General features: G+C 35.4%; 1 protein-coding gene across 1 annotated transcript in view; it reads left to right on the top strand.

Moving 5' to 3' along the window:
• Positions 1–15,979, top strand: part of MANEA (mannosidase endo-alpha) — a 64,861-nt gene that overhangs the window by 29,585 nt on the left and 19,297 nt on the right. The window contains exon 3 of the mRNA XM_043890178.1: positions 4,847–4,956. Coding sequence (XP_043746113.1) covers positions 4,847–4,956 — 110 coding nt within the window. The remainder of the gene's footprint in view (positions 1–4,846; positions 4,957–15,979) is intronic.

Here is a 15,979-nt window from a genome sequence, read left to right as displayed (position 1 = left end):
ACTCTTGTTAGCTTTTGCCCTCCTTCATTTTGTACTCCAAAGCCAACTTACCTGTTATTCCAAGCATCTCTTGATATCCTACTTTTGCATTCCAGTCCCTGGTATGAAAGGGACATCTTTTTTGGTGTTAATTCTAGATGGTCTTGTAGGTCTTCTTAGAACCATGTGACTTCAGCTTCTTCAGCATCAGTGGTTGTGGCATGGACTTGGATTACTGTGATGTTGAATGGTTTGCCTTGGAAATGAGCCGAGATCTTCCTAAGATGTCAGTGTTCACTCTTCACATCTCCTGCTCAACAACATCCAGTTTACCTTGATTCATGGACCTAACAGTCTGGGTTTCTGTGCAATATTGTTATTAAGAGCATCGGACTCTACTTTCACCACCAGACTCATCCACAGCTTGGCATCTTTTCCACTTCAACCCAGACTCTTCATTCTTCCAGAGCTATTTCTCTGCTCTTCTGAAGTAGCATATTGGACACCTACGGACTTGGGGGGCTTATCTTATCTTATATTTTTGCCTTTTCACACTGTTCACGGAATTCTCAAGGCAAGAATACTGAAGTGGTTTGTCTGTCATTCCCTTCTCCAGTCTCAGATGGTAAGGTTAAAAATATGTATATTAGAGCTTTGAAATTTACCCCAGAGGTACTGGATGCATTTGTATTTGTTTTGTATTTTTTGCCCCAATCATTTTTTTTGGTAATTTCTTATGACTTGCCTAATTACATGACCCTTTCCTCAGCTCTGATGTTCATGAAGCTTTTGAAGGCATTTTTTATTATTACCTTTAGTGATTTTTTTTTTTGCTTGTTTTTTTTTTTCTCCAGCATTTCTATTTAATTCTTTTAGTTTTCATCTCTCTGCTAGTATTTCCCACCTGACCTTATATGTTGGCTATCTTTCCTATTAGATCTTTTAACATTAAATCATAATAATAATTTTAAATTCCTTGTTTAATGATGTAAGCATCTATTTCAGATCTGAGCCAGTCTTTCTCTATTGAATGCTTTGACTGTGCATTATTTTTCTTGCTTTGTATAATGTCTTATTTTTTTTTTTGAAATTGTCATCCTGTGTAGTAGCAATAGTGTTTATGTGTGGAAATGGCATTTCCATTTTGCCTTTCTTTCTATTAACTCTTTAGTTTGAAAGAATGTTTGAGATGTTTGAAAGAAGCACCAAGTGTGTTCCCCATATGTAAGAGAAACTATCATGAGCTCTGTTGAGGTAAACAAAAGCAAATTTACTTACCATTTTACTGTCTTAAATATTTTATTTAATAATTCTTTTTATTAATTTTTTAAATTACTTTTTGGAAGAAGTCCCACTCTGCATAATGCATTCTCTCATGTATGATTTTTAAAACAGACTTTTAGGGTATGAACTAAATTTATTCCCATTTTACAAACATGAAGACTTAAGTAGGCTAACTTACCTAAAGATAAACATCTATCAGATGACAAAATTGGACTGGATTTTCTGGGTCTATCTGTTTCCTACCTGTATTCTTAAGTATTCCCCTCTTTATAATCACTTAGCTTAACAAAAATATTATTGTTGGGTATCACTTATATTGAAGGTCTTGTGATAAGTGCTGTGGAGGGAGGACGTTATCATTATGAAGTGATCTGCATTTAATATACTAATGTTCCAAGAATGGACTTTAAGAGTATCCTTTTTCACTTAGCAGTTGGAATGGTAGAAATATGCTGTAATAGATTTTATGTATAAATTATACTTGGTCAACATATTTTAGAGAAACCTCTCAGGTTACTCTGAAGGATTCATTATCATTTTAAATGGACCAGTTCCCCTCAGAAGTAGGAGCATCATTGGCTTGGTTCCTAGGCCATTACTTATTCAAAGTTCATGAGTAACACAGCCCAAAATACACTTTACAAAGATAAATTGGATTATGGAGCACAATGTGGGGATATAATTCAACATGTAGAAGTGATAATCGATACAGTAAAACAGCTGAAATACAATAATAGGATAAGGAAGAACAAGGAACACTTTCCCTAAGCCTTAGAGTATTATCTTCAGCAAGGATAAAGAGGAAGAAAAAATCACTGGACAAGAAGCAGTTGGTAAGTTGTTTGGAGAATCAGTGTATTAGCAATGCTATACAATAGAAATTTCTATGATATTGAAAATACTCTATATCTGTGTTTGCCAATACAGTAGGAAATACTAGCTACTTTACATTCTCTGTGGAGTTAGAGGACCTCCCGTGCGTTGTCCACCTGGGATTTCATCTGCTGATTTTGGGGGCGGGCTTACCTCTGCCAGTTATGCTTAGGGCAGACTGACTTCCTTGCTCAGTTACCTCTCTGACTTCACATTTTCACTTCATTCTAGACAGGTAGTTAGTTCTTTACTTTCTTCAGCTCTTTGACCTTTGGAAGTTTTTGTTCCCATTTTTATTTAATAGTTTGTTTTTGTTGGGAATTTTGGTCTGAGTATCCTAATCTACTGTTAGAAACAGGAATCTTGTTTTGCTTTTAATTTCATGGAAACATGCCATGTTCATAATTTTCTGAACTCTGTGGCATAAACTTTCTTTTGTATGTTTCTCCTTTATATTATTTTCTCATGTTCTCTCTCCTTTCTTTTTTTTTTTTGCAGGGTTTTTCGGTAGGTCCCATGTTGAGAAAATGTGTAATGTCGCTTTTCATTGGTGACACTTTACAATCAATTTATATGAAGTTTACAATCACATTACATAAAACTGATGTACTTCTTACAAGCTGGGAACATTGGCAGATTAAATGTTTGATCAATTGTCTCCAGAGTTTCCTCGTCAGTTTTTTTTTTTTTTTTAACGACTGCTTTCATGGCTCCCTAAAAGCTCCCCTGAAGCCCCATGTATTATAATTTTTTTTCTGCCTCAGTGTTTTTGTTGCTGTTTTTATATTTTTCATAAAACAAAATTGTATAGGGGACAGATACCTTTTTTCCTGTTCACCTCGAAGTTCTGTTTTGTTTCTGTAGGTGGGACTACTCTGTACTGGTTTTCTTGTATTTGCTTTGTTTGTTGGATCCAACTAGGTTGTATCCAGCTCTTATTGTGACCCTATGAACTATAGCCTGCCAGGCTCCTTGTCCAGAGGATTTCCCAGGCGAGAATGCTGGAGTGGGTTCCCCTTTACTTCACCAGGGGATGTTCTGACCGAGGGACTGAACCCATGTCTCCTGCATTGGCAGGCAGATTCTTCATCCATGAGCCACTGGGGACATGGCATAGGTAACACAAAGTTTAAGTCTTAAATTTCATTCTCTGACAGTTTCTAACTTTGCCTTTTTTGCTTGCTATTTTCATTTCCACATGCTTGTCTTTTGATAACATTGTATTTTTCCCCTTGTCTTAAAGAGTCTGTTGAATGATTCAGAGGTGGCTCAGACTGAAGAATCTACCCACAATGTGGGAGACCTGGGTCAATCCCTGGGTCAGGAACATCCCCTGGAAAAAAGGATGGCTACACGCTCCAGTATTTTTGCTGGAAAATTCCATGGACAGAGGAGCCTGGTGGGCTATACTCCATGTGTTGGCAAAGAGTCAGACCTGACTGAGCTACTAACCTTTCACTTTCTTTCACTTTCACCATATTTGGTGGCTTCTTGCTTTATGTATGTAATGAGGGTTTGAATTCGTTGATTTCAAAGGTTTCTTCCCCTAGTTAGTAATTTCTTTGCAAGCTTATTGTTTTTAAAACTTTGTTTTTGTAGTTTATTAGTTCAAAAGCAAGTAGGTATCATAGGGATAAACTGTAATTTTAAAATTCCTTGAGTCTAATGTTAAGTGATACTGATCCACACAAAAATTTGCACTTACATGTTTATAGCAGCTTTATTGTTATAATTGCCAAAAATTGTAAGAAACATAGATGTCTTCAACAGGTAAATGGATAAACTACGGCACATTGATACAGTGAAGTGTTATTTAGCAATAAAAAGAGTGAGCTGTCAAGTCGTAAAAAGATATGAATGAAACTTCAATGCACATTTCACAGTATAAGAGGCCTGTCTGAAAATGTTACTTTATGATTCTATCTATATAACATTCTGAAAAAGGCAAAATATATAGAGACAGTAAAAAGATCAGTGATTTTCTGGGGGATTGAAAAGAAGAAAGAGGAATTATTAAGTGGAGTGCAATGGGTTTTGAAGACAGTAAAACTATCCTTGTGTAATAATGTAATAAATAGTGGGTTCATGACACTATACATTTGTCAAAAGCCTTAGAACTGTGCAATACACAGAGGGAACCCTAATGTAAACTGTGGATTTTAGTTAATAGTGATGTATCTACATTGGTTCATCACAGTTGTAACAAATTTACCACACTAATGTAAGATGTTAATATTAATGGAAAAACTGTGGCATGGAGGATGGTAAGTAGGAGAGGAGAATACAGAAACTCTTATTTTCTGTATAGCTTTTCAATAAATCTAAAACTTATTTTTAAAACTAAAATCTGTTAATTAAAAGATAATAATGCCTGAGAAAAGGTTAAAGTATTGAGCATACAAAGTAATGGAATAACTATGCTAAGTCACGTCAGTCGTGTCCGACTCTGCGACCCCGTGGACAGCAGCCCACCAGGCTCCCCTGCCCACGGGATTCTCCAGGCAAGAACACTGGGGTGGATTGCCATTTCCTTCTCCATGAATAACTATAAGTGGTATCTAAGTAAAGTAACAAAATGACATTATTTGAGAATATGTTTCTTTTTATTGTTAATACAGTCCTTATCTGTCTTATTATTTTTTTTAACAATACCTATAGTCTTTTCTGTTCCTGTGTTCATTTTTATTTTCTTTTTGGTTGTTTCTATTAGGTGTACTAGCCCTATCTTGGTACCCACCTGATTTGAATGATGAGAATGGAGAACCTACTGATAACTTGGTACCAACTATTTTGGATAAAGCTCATAAATATAATCTGAAGGTATTTAATTTACTTTATTGAGATATAATATTAGATTAGTTTAAGGTGTTCAAGCATAATGATTTGATATATGTATATATTGTGAAATAATTGTCACAGTCTAGTTAATTTTTATCACCACACATAGTTCCTTTTTTTTTTTCCTATGATGAAGATTTTTAAATTGTATTCTTTTAGCAACTTTTAAATATACCATGCAGTATTATTAACTATAGTTATGAAGCTGTACTTTACATCCCGGAAGCTTACTTATTTTATAACTGGAAGTTTATGCTTTTTAGCTATCTTCACACACTTTACCCACCCCCTGTCTCAAGCAGTCACAAACCTGTTCTCTGGATCTGTGAGTTGGTTGTTTTATGTTTTGTGGGTGTGTGTGTGGTTGCTGTTTTGTTTTTGATTCTGTATATAAGCAAGATCATATGGTATTTGTCTTTCTCTGACAGACTTATTTCACTTAGCATAACACCCTCAAGGTTAATTGATGTTGTCACTGGCGGCAACATTTCCTGGTTTGTTGTTTTTTTTTTTGACTGAATAATATAGTATTTTTGTGTGTGTGTGTATACAGAAACCATTTTTCATTACTCATTCATTCATCATTATGGATGCTTCCAGCATAAATATTTCCATTTCCTGGGTATTGTAAATAATGATGCAGGTATATTTTCAAGTTAGTGCTTTTGCTTCCTTTGGATAAGTACCCAGTAGGAGAGTTGCAGGATAATATGTTTCTATTTTAAATTATTTCAAGAAGCTCCATACTATGTTCATAGTGGCTGCATCAGTTTATATTCCCACCAAAGTGAACAAGTGTTCCCTCTTCTTCTCATGGTCACTTATTTCTTGTTTCCTATTTCTTTTTTTTTTTTTTTGATAATAGCCATTCAAACAGTTATAAGACAACATCTCAATGTGGTTTTGTTTGTTTTTCTGCTAATGTGTTAGTAGGACTCGTTTGTATATTTTGGATGTTAACACCTTTTCAGATACATGGCTTGCAGGTATGTTCTCCCGTTTATTAGTTACTTTTTCGTTTGTTAGTGGTTCCCTTTGCTGTGCGGAAGCTTTGTAGTTTGATATAGTGCCACTTGTTTATTTCCAGTTTTGTTGTTTTTGGTTTGATGTCAAATCCAAAGAAATCACAGCTAACACCAGTTTCAGGGAGCTTACCACTTTTGTTTTCTTCTAAGAGTTTTATGGTTTCAGATCTTATGCTTCAGATCTTAGTCCATTTTTGGATATTTTTTTGTGCATAGTGTAAGGTGGTTCAGTTTTTCCAGTGCTACTTATTGAAGAGACTGTCCTTTCCCTATTGTATATTCTTAGCTCCTTTGTTGCAGATTAATTGACCACAGGTGCCTGGGTTTATTTCTGGGCGCTGTATTCTATTCTGCTGATCTATGTGTTTTTATGACAATACCAAACTCTTCTGATTACTATAGTTCTGTAATATAGTTTGAAATGAAGTATGGTGCCTCCAACATCATTCCTTTTTCTCAAGATTGCTTTGGCTTTAGGGTCTTTTGTGGTTGCATACAAATTTTAGAATTGTTTGTTCTATTTCTGTGAAAAATGCCTTTAGTATTACATTGACTCTATAAGTTGCTTTTGGTAATATGGATATTTTAATAATATTAACTCTTCCAACCCATGAGTGTGTGATATCTTAACATCTACTTGTTTTTTTTTTAATGTCTGTCATTAACGAATAGTTTTCAGGGTACAGATCATTCACCTCCTCAGTTAAGCTTATTTCTAGGTAGCTTATTCTTTCTGATGCAGTGATCAATGGAATTGTTCCATTAATTTATCTTTCTTCATTCATTCTTAGTGAAATGTAAGAGATTTTTGTATACTGATTTTTATATCCTGTGAGTTTACTGAATTTGTTCATTTTAAGTTTTTTGATGAAGTCTTAAGAGTTTTCAGGATGCCACATTTTGTTGTCCGTGAATAGAGACTGAGTTGCTCCTTCTTTTCTGAATGTGATGCCTTTCATTTGTTGTTGTTACATTATTGCTCTGGCTGTGAATTCCAGTGCTGTATTGAATAAAACTGGTGAGAGTAGGTATCCCCGAGTTGTTGTTGATCATGGAGAAAAAACGTTCGGCTTTTCTCCCTTGAGTCTGATTTTAGCTGCAGTATTGTGATATGTGGCCATTATTTTGTTGAAGTATTTTTTCTCTATATTCACTTTGTTAAGAGTTTGTATCATGAATGGCTGTTGAATTTTGTTGAATGCTTTTTTTTTCTGCTTTTTTTGAGATGATTATATGGTTAATTTTGTGAATGTGTATCACATTGATCTGATGGTGTCAGTTCATCCTTGCATCCCTGTAATAAATCCCACTTGATCACAGTGTATGCTGCTTTTCTTGTATGTTCTATTCAGCTTGTTAATATTTTTGTTGAGAATTTTTGCACCTCTGTTCATCAGGGATATTGGCCTTTAATTATCTTTTATTGTGGTGTCCTGACTGGTTTTAGTATCAGCATATTGCTTGTCCCATTTGAGTTTGGAGGTATTCCCTTCTTTTCAAATTTTTGGAAGAATTTGATAGGATTGGTATTAATTCTTCTTTGACTATTTGGTAGAATTCACCAGTGAAGTTTTCTGATGCTGGGTTTTGTTTGTTGGAGACTTTTGATTACTGATTGTTTCCGTTCAAGTTACCTACCAGTCTGTTCAGATTTTTCTGTTTCTTAATGATTCAGTCTTGGAAGGTTGTATATTTCTAGAAATACATCTATTTGTGGTGTCTGTGGAGTGTTAAAATCTGTTATTATTGTATGGCTGTTTTACTCTTTAGGTCTGTTAATATTTGTATTTATATTTAGATGCTCCTATGTTAGGTGCTAACATATTTACAAATGTCCTATCCCCTTATTATATTGATCCCTTTATCACTGTGTAATGACCTTCTTTCTCCTCTCTTCTTGCAGTCTTTGTTTTATGTTCTACTTTGTCTCATATAAGCATTGCCACCCCAGCTTTCTCTTGGTTTCCAAGAGCGTGGGATATATTTTTCCATCCCTTTGCTTTCGGTCTTTGTGTGTTTGTACATCTAAGTGAGAATCTTGTGGGTAAGATAAAGATGACTTTTTAAAAATCCATTTAGTCACTCTCTGGGTTTTCGCTTTTTTTCTCCCTCCAGAATTTTGTCCATTTTCACTTAATTATTGATAGGTATGGAGTTCTTGCCATTTTGTTAATTCTTTTATAGCTGTTTTATAATTTCTTTTTTTTTTTTTCTTTCTACTTTTCTTGCTACTCTTTGTGATTTGATGATTTTCTGTAGTGGTATTCTTAAATTCTCTATTCTTTATCTTTTGTGTCCCTACTCTAGGTTTTGCTCCATAGTTACCATAAGGCCTATGTAAAACAATTTATATTTATAATAGTCTATTTTAAGTTGACAACAAATGAACTTTGATAACAGCCTAAAGCTCTGTGTTTTTACTTACTCTTATTTTGCATTTTTGAAGTCTTCACTTACATCATCTTACCTTGTTTATTCACTGCAGTTACTGTGCTTATAATATTTTTTACTGTTTGTCTTTTAACCTTCATACTAGCACTTTATATAAGTGATTAATCTTGTTTAAACATTAGCTTTTTCTAATTTTTCTATATGTTAATTTTTACCAGTGAGGTTTATATGCTTATATTTTTTCCTTTTGTTTCGTCTTCAAAAGTCCCTTCAACATTTCTTATAGGACTGGGCTATTGTTCATTACTCTTCTGTTTTATTTTTTCTGGATAACTCTTTAAATCTCTTTCAACTCTGAGTGATAACTTTGCCATACAGAGTATTCTTGATTGACTGTTTAATTCTTTTCAGAGCTTTAAATGTATCATGCCACGCCCTTCTGTATTTTTTCAGCTAGAAAATATGCTAATAATCTTATAGGGGTTCCCTTGTAGATAAGAGGTTGTTTTTCTCTTGCTTCTTCAAAGAGTCTGTCCTTTAACTTTTGACAATTTATTTATGTTACATGTTGGTGTGGGTTTTCTCAAATTCATCTTGGTTGGAACTTTCAGGGCTTCCTGGATGTGGCTGCCCATTTCCTTCTCCAGATGAGGGAAGTGTTGAGTCATTATGTCTTCATACAAATTTTCTTCCCCTTTTCTCTCCTCATTTTGGGACTCGTAAATAATTGTGTTCTTGATGTTTTCTCATAAATTCCTTAAACTACCTTTGCTCTTTCTTGTTCCTTTTTCTTTTTGCTGCTCCAGTCGGAAGAATTCAACCGCCCTGTCTTTGAATTCATTGGTCTTTTCTTTTGCTTCTAATCTGCTTTTGACCCCTCTTGTTTGTCAGTACAGTTGTATTCTTTAACCTCATCATTTCTGTAGAGTACTTCGCTATATTTTCTATTTGTTGAAATTCTCACTTTTTTCATGTTTTTTCTCCTGACATTGGTGAGCATCTTTATTAGTTATTTTGAACTTTTTGTCATGTAAATAATTTACATTACGATAATCTCATTTTCATTAAGTATATTCCTGAAGTTTTTATCTTGTCCTTTTCTTTGGAACTTGTCCTTTGTTTTTCAGTTTCCCTGACATTCTCTGTTGGTTTCTGTGTATTAGATCAGGGGTTCCCAGTCTCTAGGATCTAATGCCTAATGATCTGAGGTGGAGCTTACATAATAATAATAAAGTGCCCAGTAAAAGTAATGTGACTGAATCATCCTGAAACCCCCAGGCCATGGAAAGATTGCCTTCCACAAAACCAGAACCTGGTGCCAAAAAGGTTGGGGACTGCTGTATTAGATAAAACGACCTCTTCTCCCAGTTGTGAAGGTGTTACTTCATATAGAAGATAACCCTTAATGTTTAACCCTGTCCTGTTCCTTGGTTGTCTCTCTATCCTTGTGATTGTCCAAACCACCTATTTGGGTCTTAGGCTCCCAGCAAGACCTGCCCGTATCCTAAAAGGGAGGATCTCAGTCAGCGCCTAAATTTGGGCTTATTGGAAGCCAGACTTGGGGCAGCGGCTTTTAGGTTGTACATGGATACCTCTCTCCATGGGCGTCTGTGAGCGGGACCTTTCACTCTGCTCTCTCTGTATTGAGTTCTGCCTGATAGTTAAGGACCATTTCTTCCTTTGTGTCATCCAGTTAGATCCATGAACTCAAGACCCACTCGCCACTAGAGCCAGGCATCAAGGGTTGTTTCTTCTGGACAGCAACCACAGAAGTTGGTGCACCAAAGATGGGCAGAAGCTCCTTTCTCAGAGATAACCAGTGACCTGGGGCTGGGCGGAGGGTCTTTGTGAAGTTGATGTCCAGTTAGTTCCCACGATTGCAGCTGGCCCTAGACTTGTGTTTAATTTGATGCCCTCCCCTCAGGCCTAATCTATGAAAATAGGGCCATAGTCCTCTTTCACAGGAAGATTGGGTGCCTGTCAGTTACCTCTGCTTTGTCCATTGAGCTGTTGCTGCTTATGCTCTCTTTCTCCATTTGTTTCAGTCCTGTGGGCTCACAAGTGCTAACCACGGTGACAGCCAGAGCCAGATGGTCAAGGTCGTACCCCCTTAGCTTCAGCGGCAAAACCAGGTCACCAGACGTGTGCACAAGTTTCTTTCTGGGAGATAGCAGTGACCTGGAGTGAGATGGAGGAGGACATCAAGGTGGCTCTTGCCGGCCTTCTTGGTCTTTGGAAAGTATTCAGTAAGCTTCTCCGTATGCCCTAAATTACATGCGTGCCACTTAAGCTGAAGCTTTAAGATAAGTGTCTAAGTCTCTTTTACAGAAAGACTAGGCAATTTTAACTGTCTATCTTTTTGCTGGGCCCTGGGTGTTGGCGTAGTGAATCCTCATGAACTTTCCTATGTAATGTTTCTGAGTTCAATATAGCCTTGTGTGTATCATGGACACAAGCCCTATTAACTTTCACAGTTAAATGTTTTGGGTATTTGTTGCTTAGGTGCAGGTCTTAAACGTTGGGGTACCAGATATAGAGTTCAAATTGTTTGCTCCTCAAAAAGAAGCTCAAGAGTTGTGTGTTTTCCTCCTATTTGTGGGTCTGCATACCAGGAGTGGAGTTTATGATTACATTGTGACTCAGCCGCTCCTACCCATTTCAATATCAGTCTTTTATTTTTTTTTTTTCACCAGATGTAGGAGTCACTCAGCTAGTTTTTGGATTTCTTTCAGAGAAAATTATTCCTTGTATAGTTGTAGATTTGGTATGTCCCTGGTAGGAGGTAAGTTATGGATCCCCCTACATTGCCATCAAGAACTAGAACCTCTAAAGGTATTTTATTATCAAATTACACAATTTGATAATAAAATACTCATGGATTATTCTTTGGGATATGAGGAGAGTAATTGCAATTTTTGGAGTAGTCATTTTACTTAAAACTTGATGTGAAAATAATGACCTAGAATCTTTTATAATAATATATTTTCTCTTGAAGAATTTCTGAGTTCCAAGCCTCATCTAGAGTATAATTTACTAATGGCTCCATTCTATTAATATTTTTCTGTATATGTTCTATTTTCATTATAGCAGAAAAGAGGGAATTGCAGTGTTCTTTTATAAAGCTAATGATTAGTGAGATTTACATATATAAGTATCTTGGGTGTCAAAGATTTACTAAAAATAAATTTTGTTAACCATATGAGTTCAAATATTTCTAAAATAGTTAGAAAACAAACTACTGTCTAAAAATCTGTCAAAATTGGATTTTAATTTAAACCTTGTATAGCACATACATACATGTACACACACACACACACACACACACGTACCTAAAAAATGCAGGTGAAAGTCTGAAGGCAGTTATATTCTACCCATATAGTAAGGTGTGTTATGACTGTGGGAAAATTTCATTTATTTCAGAAATTAATGAATCATGGAAACAAATAGAAGTAATGATTAAAAGCGTTTTGAATAGCACTACAAAGGAAATTTTTATAATGAATAAATAGCAAGCAAGAGAATAGAAATTATTTTTAAAATCCAAGGATGCTTTTCAAATATTGGTTATGTAGTAGTTGGCAACATTAATCTTAATAAAGTCACAAAAGAACATAACTATACAGGCTGCACTCTCTGTCTATATTCAGTTCAACCAAACATTAAAAGTAACGCCAAATAAACGTTTCACTAATCATTCAGTTGCTACGTTGTATCAGACTTTTTGATCCCATGGACTGTAGCCTGCAGGGCTCCTCTGTCTGGGATTTCCCAGGCAAGAATATACTGGAGTGGGTTGCCATTTCCTTCTCCAGGGGATCTTCCTGATGCAGGGATAGAACTGGGGTCTCCTGCATTGCAGGAGATTCTTTACTGTCTGAGCCACTAGGGAAGCCCTCAACCCTTTTTTTTTTTTTCAACTTTTTAGTATAAAATTGTCTAGAATTTTGATTATAACGTTATAACTAAAAATAACACTTCTTTTAAAGTAAAGATCAAAAGTGAAAATTTAGGATAATATAAAAATAAATAGCACTAAGATTATCAATACCAGTGGGACATGGATGATGAAATAAATGAAAATTACAAGGAGGGATTAATAAGAATGACATAAGCAATTAATTAAATAAATACAAGACCTTCAAAATCAATAGCCTTGATAAATTATTTTTCCACTCTGGGGAAGAATAAAATAAACCACTGGCAAGATTAAAAAAAAGGAAAAATAGCCAAAGCATAATATCAAAAATTGAAAGGGCATACTAGACCTATAGAGATAGAAGCCCATTTAAGGTTGTATATTGCCATATTAAAATACGGGCTCCCTGGTGGCTCATATCCCAGGTTCGATCCCTGGGTCGGGACGATCACCCGGAGAAGGAAACAGCAACCCATTCCAGTATTCTTGTCTGGACAATTCCATGGACAAAGCAGCCTGGTGGGTTACAGTCCCTGGGGTGTAAAAGAGTTGGACATGACTGAGTGACTAATGCTACCATATTTAAAATATATAAAAAATGAATAGTATTCTTGTAAAACACAAAGTTGATTTTTGTGCAGAGAGAAGTTTAAAAAATCTAAATTGACTTTTATTGAATGTACATCTTCCTCAAATACCAGGTCTTACCTAGCAATTCTGTTCAACCTTTCAGAATGAGTTGATGCTTGTGGTAGTGAAATACAGTGGAAGGTTTTCTCATTATCTATTGTTTTATGACAAATTACCCTAAAACTCAGCGGTTTAAAATAACAAAGACTTTGTATCTCGCACAGTTTCTAAAGGTCAAAAATCCAGAAGTGGTTTAGCCTGGTGAGTCTGGTTCAGGATTTCTTAGAAGGTTGTAATCAAGCTGTTGGCTGGTACTATAGGCACCTGAAGCTAGAGGATCTACTTCCAAGTTTTCTTATGTGGTAGCTGACATACCTTAGTTTCTTTTAGCTGTTGGAATGAGACTCAGTGCTCTTTTTTTTTTTTTTTTTAATTAAAGTGTAGTTGATTATAGTGTTTCAGATATATGAGACTTAGTTTGTGGACAGCCTCTCCACAAGACTGCCTATGTCTCCTTATGGCTGCTGGCTTCTCCCATAATGATAGTTTGAGAGAGTTCAGTATAGAAGGTGCAGTGTTTTGTGATCTAATTGAGGAAGTGATTATCATGTATGCCCTGTTTTATTGGTTTTTCTGCTGATAAACCTATCCAGTGTGCAAGGCAAGTGCACAGGTTTTGAAATATCGGGAGATGGGGATCATTGGTGGCCATGTTGGAGACTGGTTACCAAGGAAGACTTGCAAATTTATTCTATAATGATAACACAATATTGATTCGAAAAATAAGGATAGCACAAGAAATTTAGAGAGTGACCTCATTAATGAAAATATATTCAAAATTTCCAAAGAAAACTTATATGAGAAGTGTTTATTAACAAGAGTCTAAGAGTGGATTCAGGAGTATGAAATCTTAATCCAGATTGCCTGCATTCAATCCTAGTTCAACCATTTACTAGCTATGCCTCAGTTTCCTCCCTTCTCAATGGAAAAAGTAACAAAATCTATTAATACCTTACATAGGGTAATACATGTGAAGCACTTAGTTACTGGCATATGTTAAGTGAATCAAGTTTTACTGATTATTTAAAGGAGCTAAAACATGATTATCTTGATATTAAACTTTTGAGGGAATAAAAACTCATTACTGATAGAATTCTTAATAACCAAAGTTCTTTAACTTGATAAAGGATACTCTTCAGTAACCTATATCAAACACCATACTTAATGGATAAACATTAATGTTTAATGCTCAGTAAACCACAATCAGTCAAGAATGCCCTCGATAGTCAATGTCACTTAATACTGTAATAGAAAGTCTGAACAAAGTGGTTTAACTTAAGTATAAAAATGTATTCTAAGTAAAATTTTCATTTTTGTACATGGAAAATGTTTACAAAACCTGTGAATATAGTAGATATAATGAGTCCAGTAAGGTAACTAGAACCAAAGAAATATGCAAGTCAATAGGATTCATATATGACAAGAGAAAATATGGGAAAAACTACATTGAGAATAACATTAGCAGTAGATGTACAAAGATATTCTTGGCATTTTATTGAAGGAAATGAAAGATTTACATAAATGAGAAAACATGAATTGTATGGAAAGATTCAAAATTTCAAAAGTAACCATTCTAACATTTGTATTTCATTTTCAATATAATTTATAAATTGAATGCAGTCCCAGATAAAAGTTTCAGTGAGATTTTAAATGAAGAATTTGACAGGCTATTCCAAATTTATAAATGTTAGGAAAATGTTAGACTTTTTAAAAATGTGTATTAAATATTTAAAACTTGTCTTCCCAGATAACAAAGTGTGTTTTAAAATGACAGAAATTAAGAGTATGGCATTAGCATCAATATATACACAGAGATCAGTGAAAATAATAGAGGGTCTAGAAACAAGTCATTTTATATGAGAATCTAATGTAATTCAAGAATCATTGAGAGTGAGGTGTAAAAGGAATGTTTATTAATGATCTTAATATGATATTGGTTTAATTTTTTGAATTATCTATCCTGTGTCCTTGGGCATTAATTTACATGTCTAATAATTCTGCTTGTCAAATTGTTCTTTCTTCAAATTTCTTTTTTTTCAATGCAGTGTTTGCAAATCTTACTGAAAACATGAATTAGAGTATCTTTTAACTAGAGACTATGTGCCCTGAGGCTGCTCTCACTCTTAAAAACTTCTTGCAGTTTATAGAGCTAAATGGGGCATAGGCTGATTTGTCCAATACAGATAATTGAGTAAGTTCTTTTAAGAGAGAATATGGATCCGAGTTGAAATATTAATGTCCAAATAAAAATGTGAAAATTTAGTCTGAATATTCCTTTTGCAGCTTAAAGACTCGGTAGCTACTGGAGAATACAAATGGAACTCTAGAGAAATAGCTAAATAGGCAAGAATTTTCTTATTCCTGTCAATGAAGCCTCCTCCTTTATAATCCTGAAGGTAAGGAAGCGTCTCTTAAGTTAGCTGACTGGCGAGAGCTGTCACGGGCCACGTCCTCGATTTCTTTCGGTGAGCCCTCATTGGTGCTTGAAATCTGTGAGTAGACAGACCTGTAGGTTCTGGCATCCAGTCTGATTCTGCGTAGTCAGTAGTGTAGTGTTGGTCGCTCAGTCGTGTCCATCTCTCTGCGATCCCGTGGACTGGAGTCCGCCAGGCTCCTCTGTCCATGGGAGTCTTCAGGCAAGAATACTGGAGTGGATTGCCATTCCCTTCTCCAGAGGATCTTCCCAACCCAGGGGTCGAACCTGGGTCTCCTGCATGCAGGCAGATTCTTTACCGTTTGAGCCACAGGGAAGTCCGTTGATTCTGGACAAACATGATTTATTTTCCATAAAGCAGATCCAAAGGCCACTTTTTTTGTCCAGGCTCTACTATAATCCTGGGAGGTGGGAAGTAAGAGGCCTCCACAATTCAAGAGAGCTGGCAATCTTAGTACTTTCAGGACATTCTTAAAGGTAAAGTGAAATCTTCTGATGCATGATGATAGCTGGCAGGTTCTAATTAAAGCCTCTGCAGGAGAACGTGGC

This window comes from Cervus elaphus, chromosome 28 (assembly GCF_910594005.1).
Source record: "Cervus elaphus chromosome 28, mCerEla1.1, whole genome shotgun sequence".
In the NCBI taxonomy this organism is placed as follows: Eukaryota; Metazoa; Chordata; class Mammalia; order Artiodactyla; family Cervidae; genus Cervus; species Cervus elaphus.
This window is presented reverse-complemented; position numbering and strand designations above follow the sequence as displayed.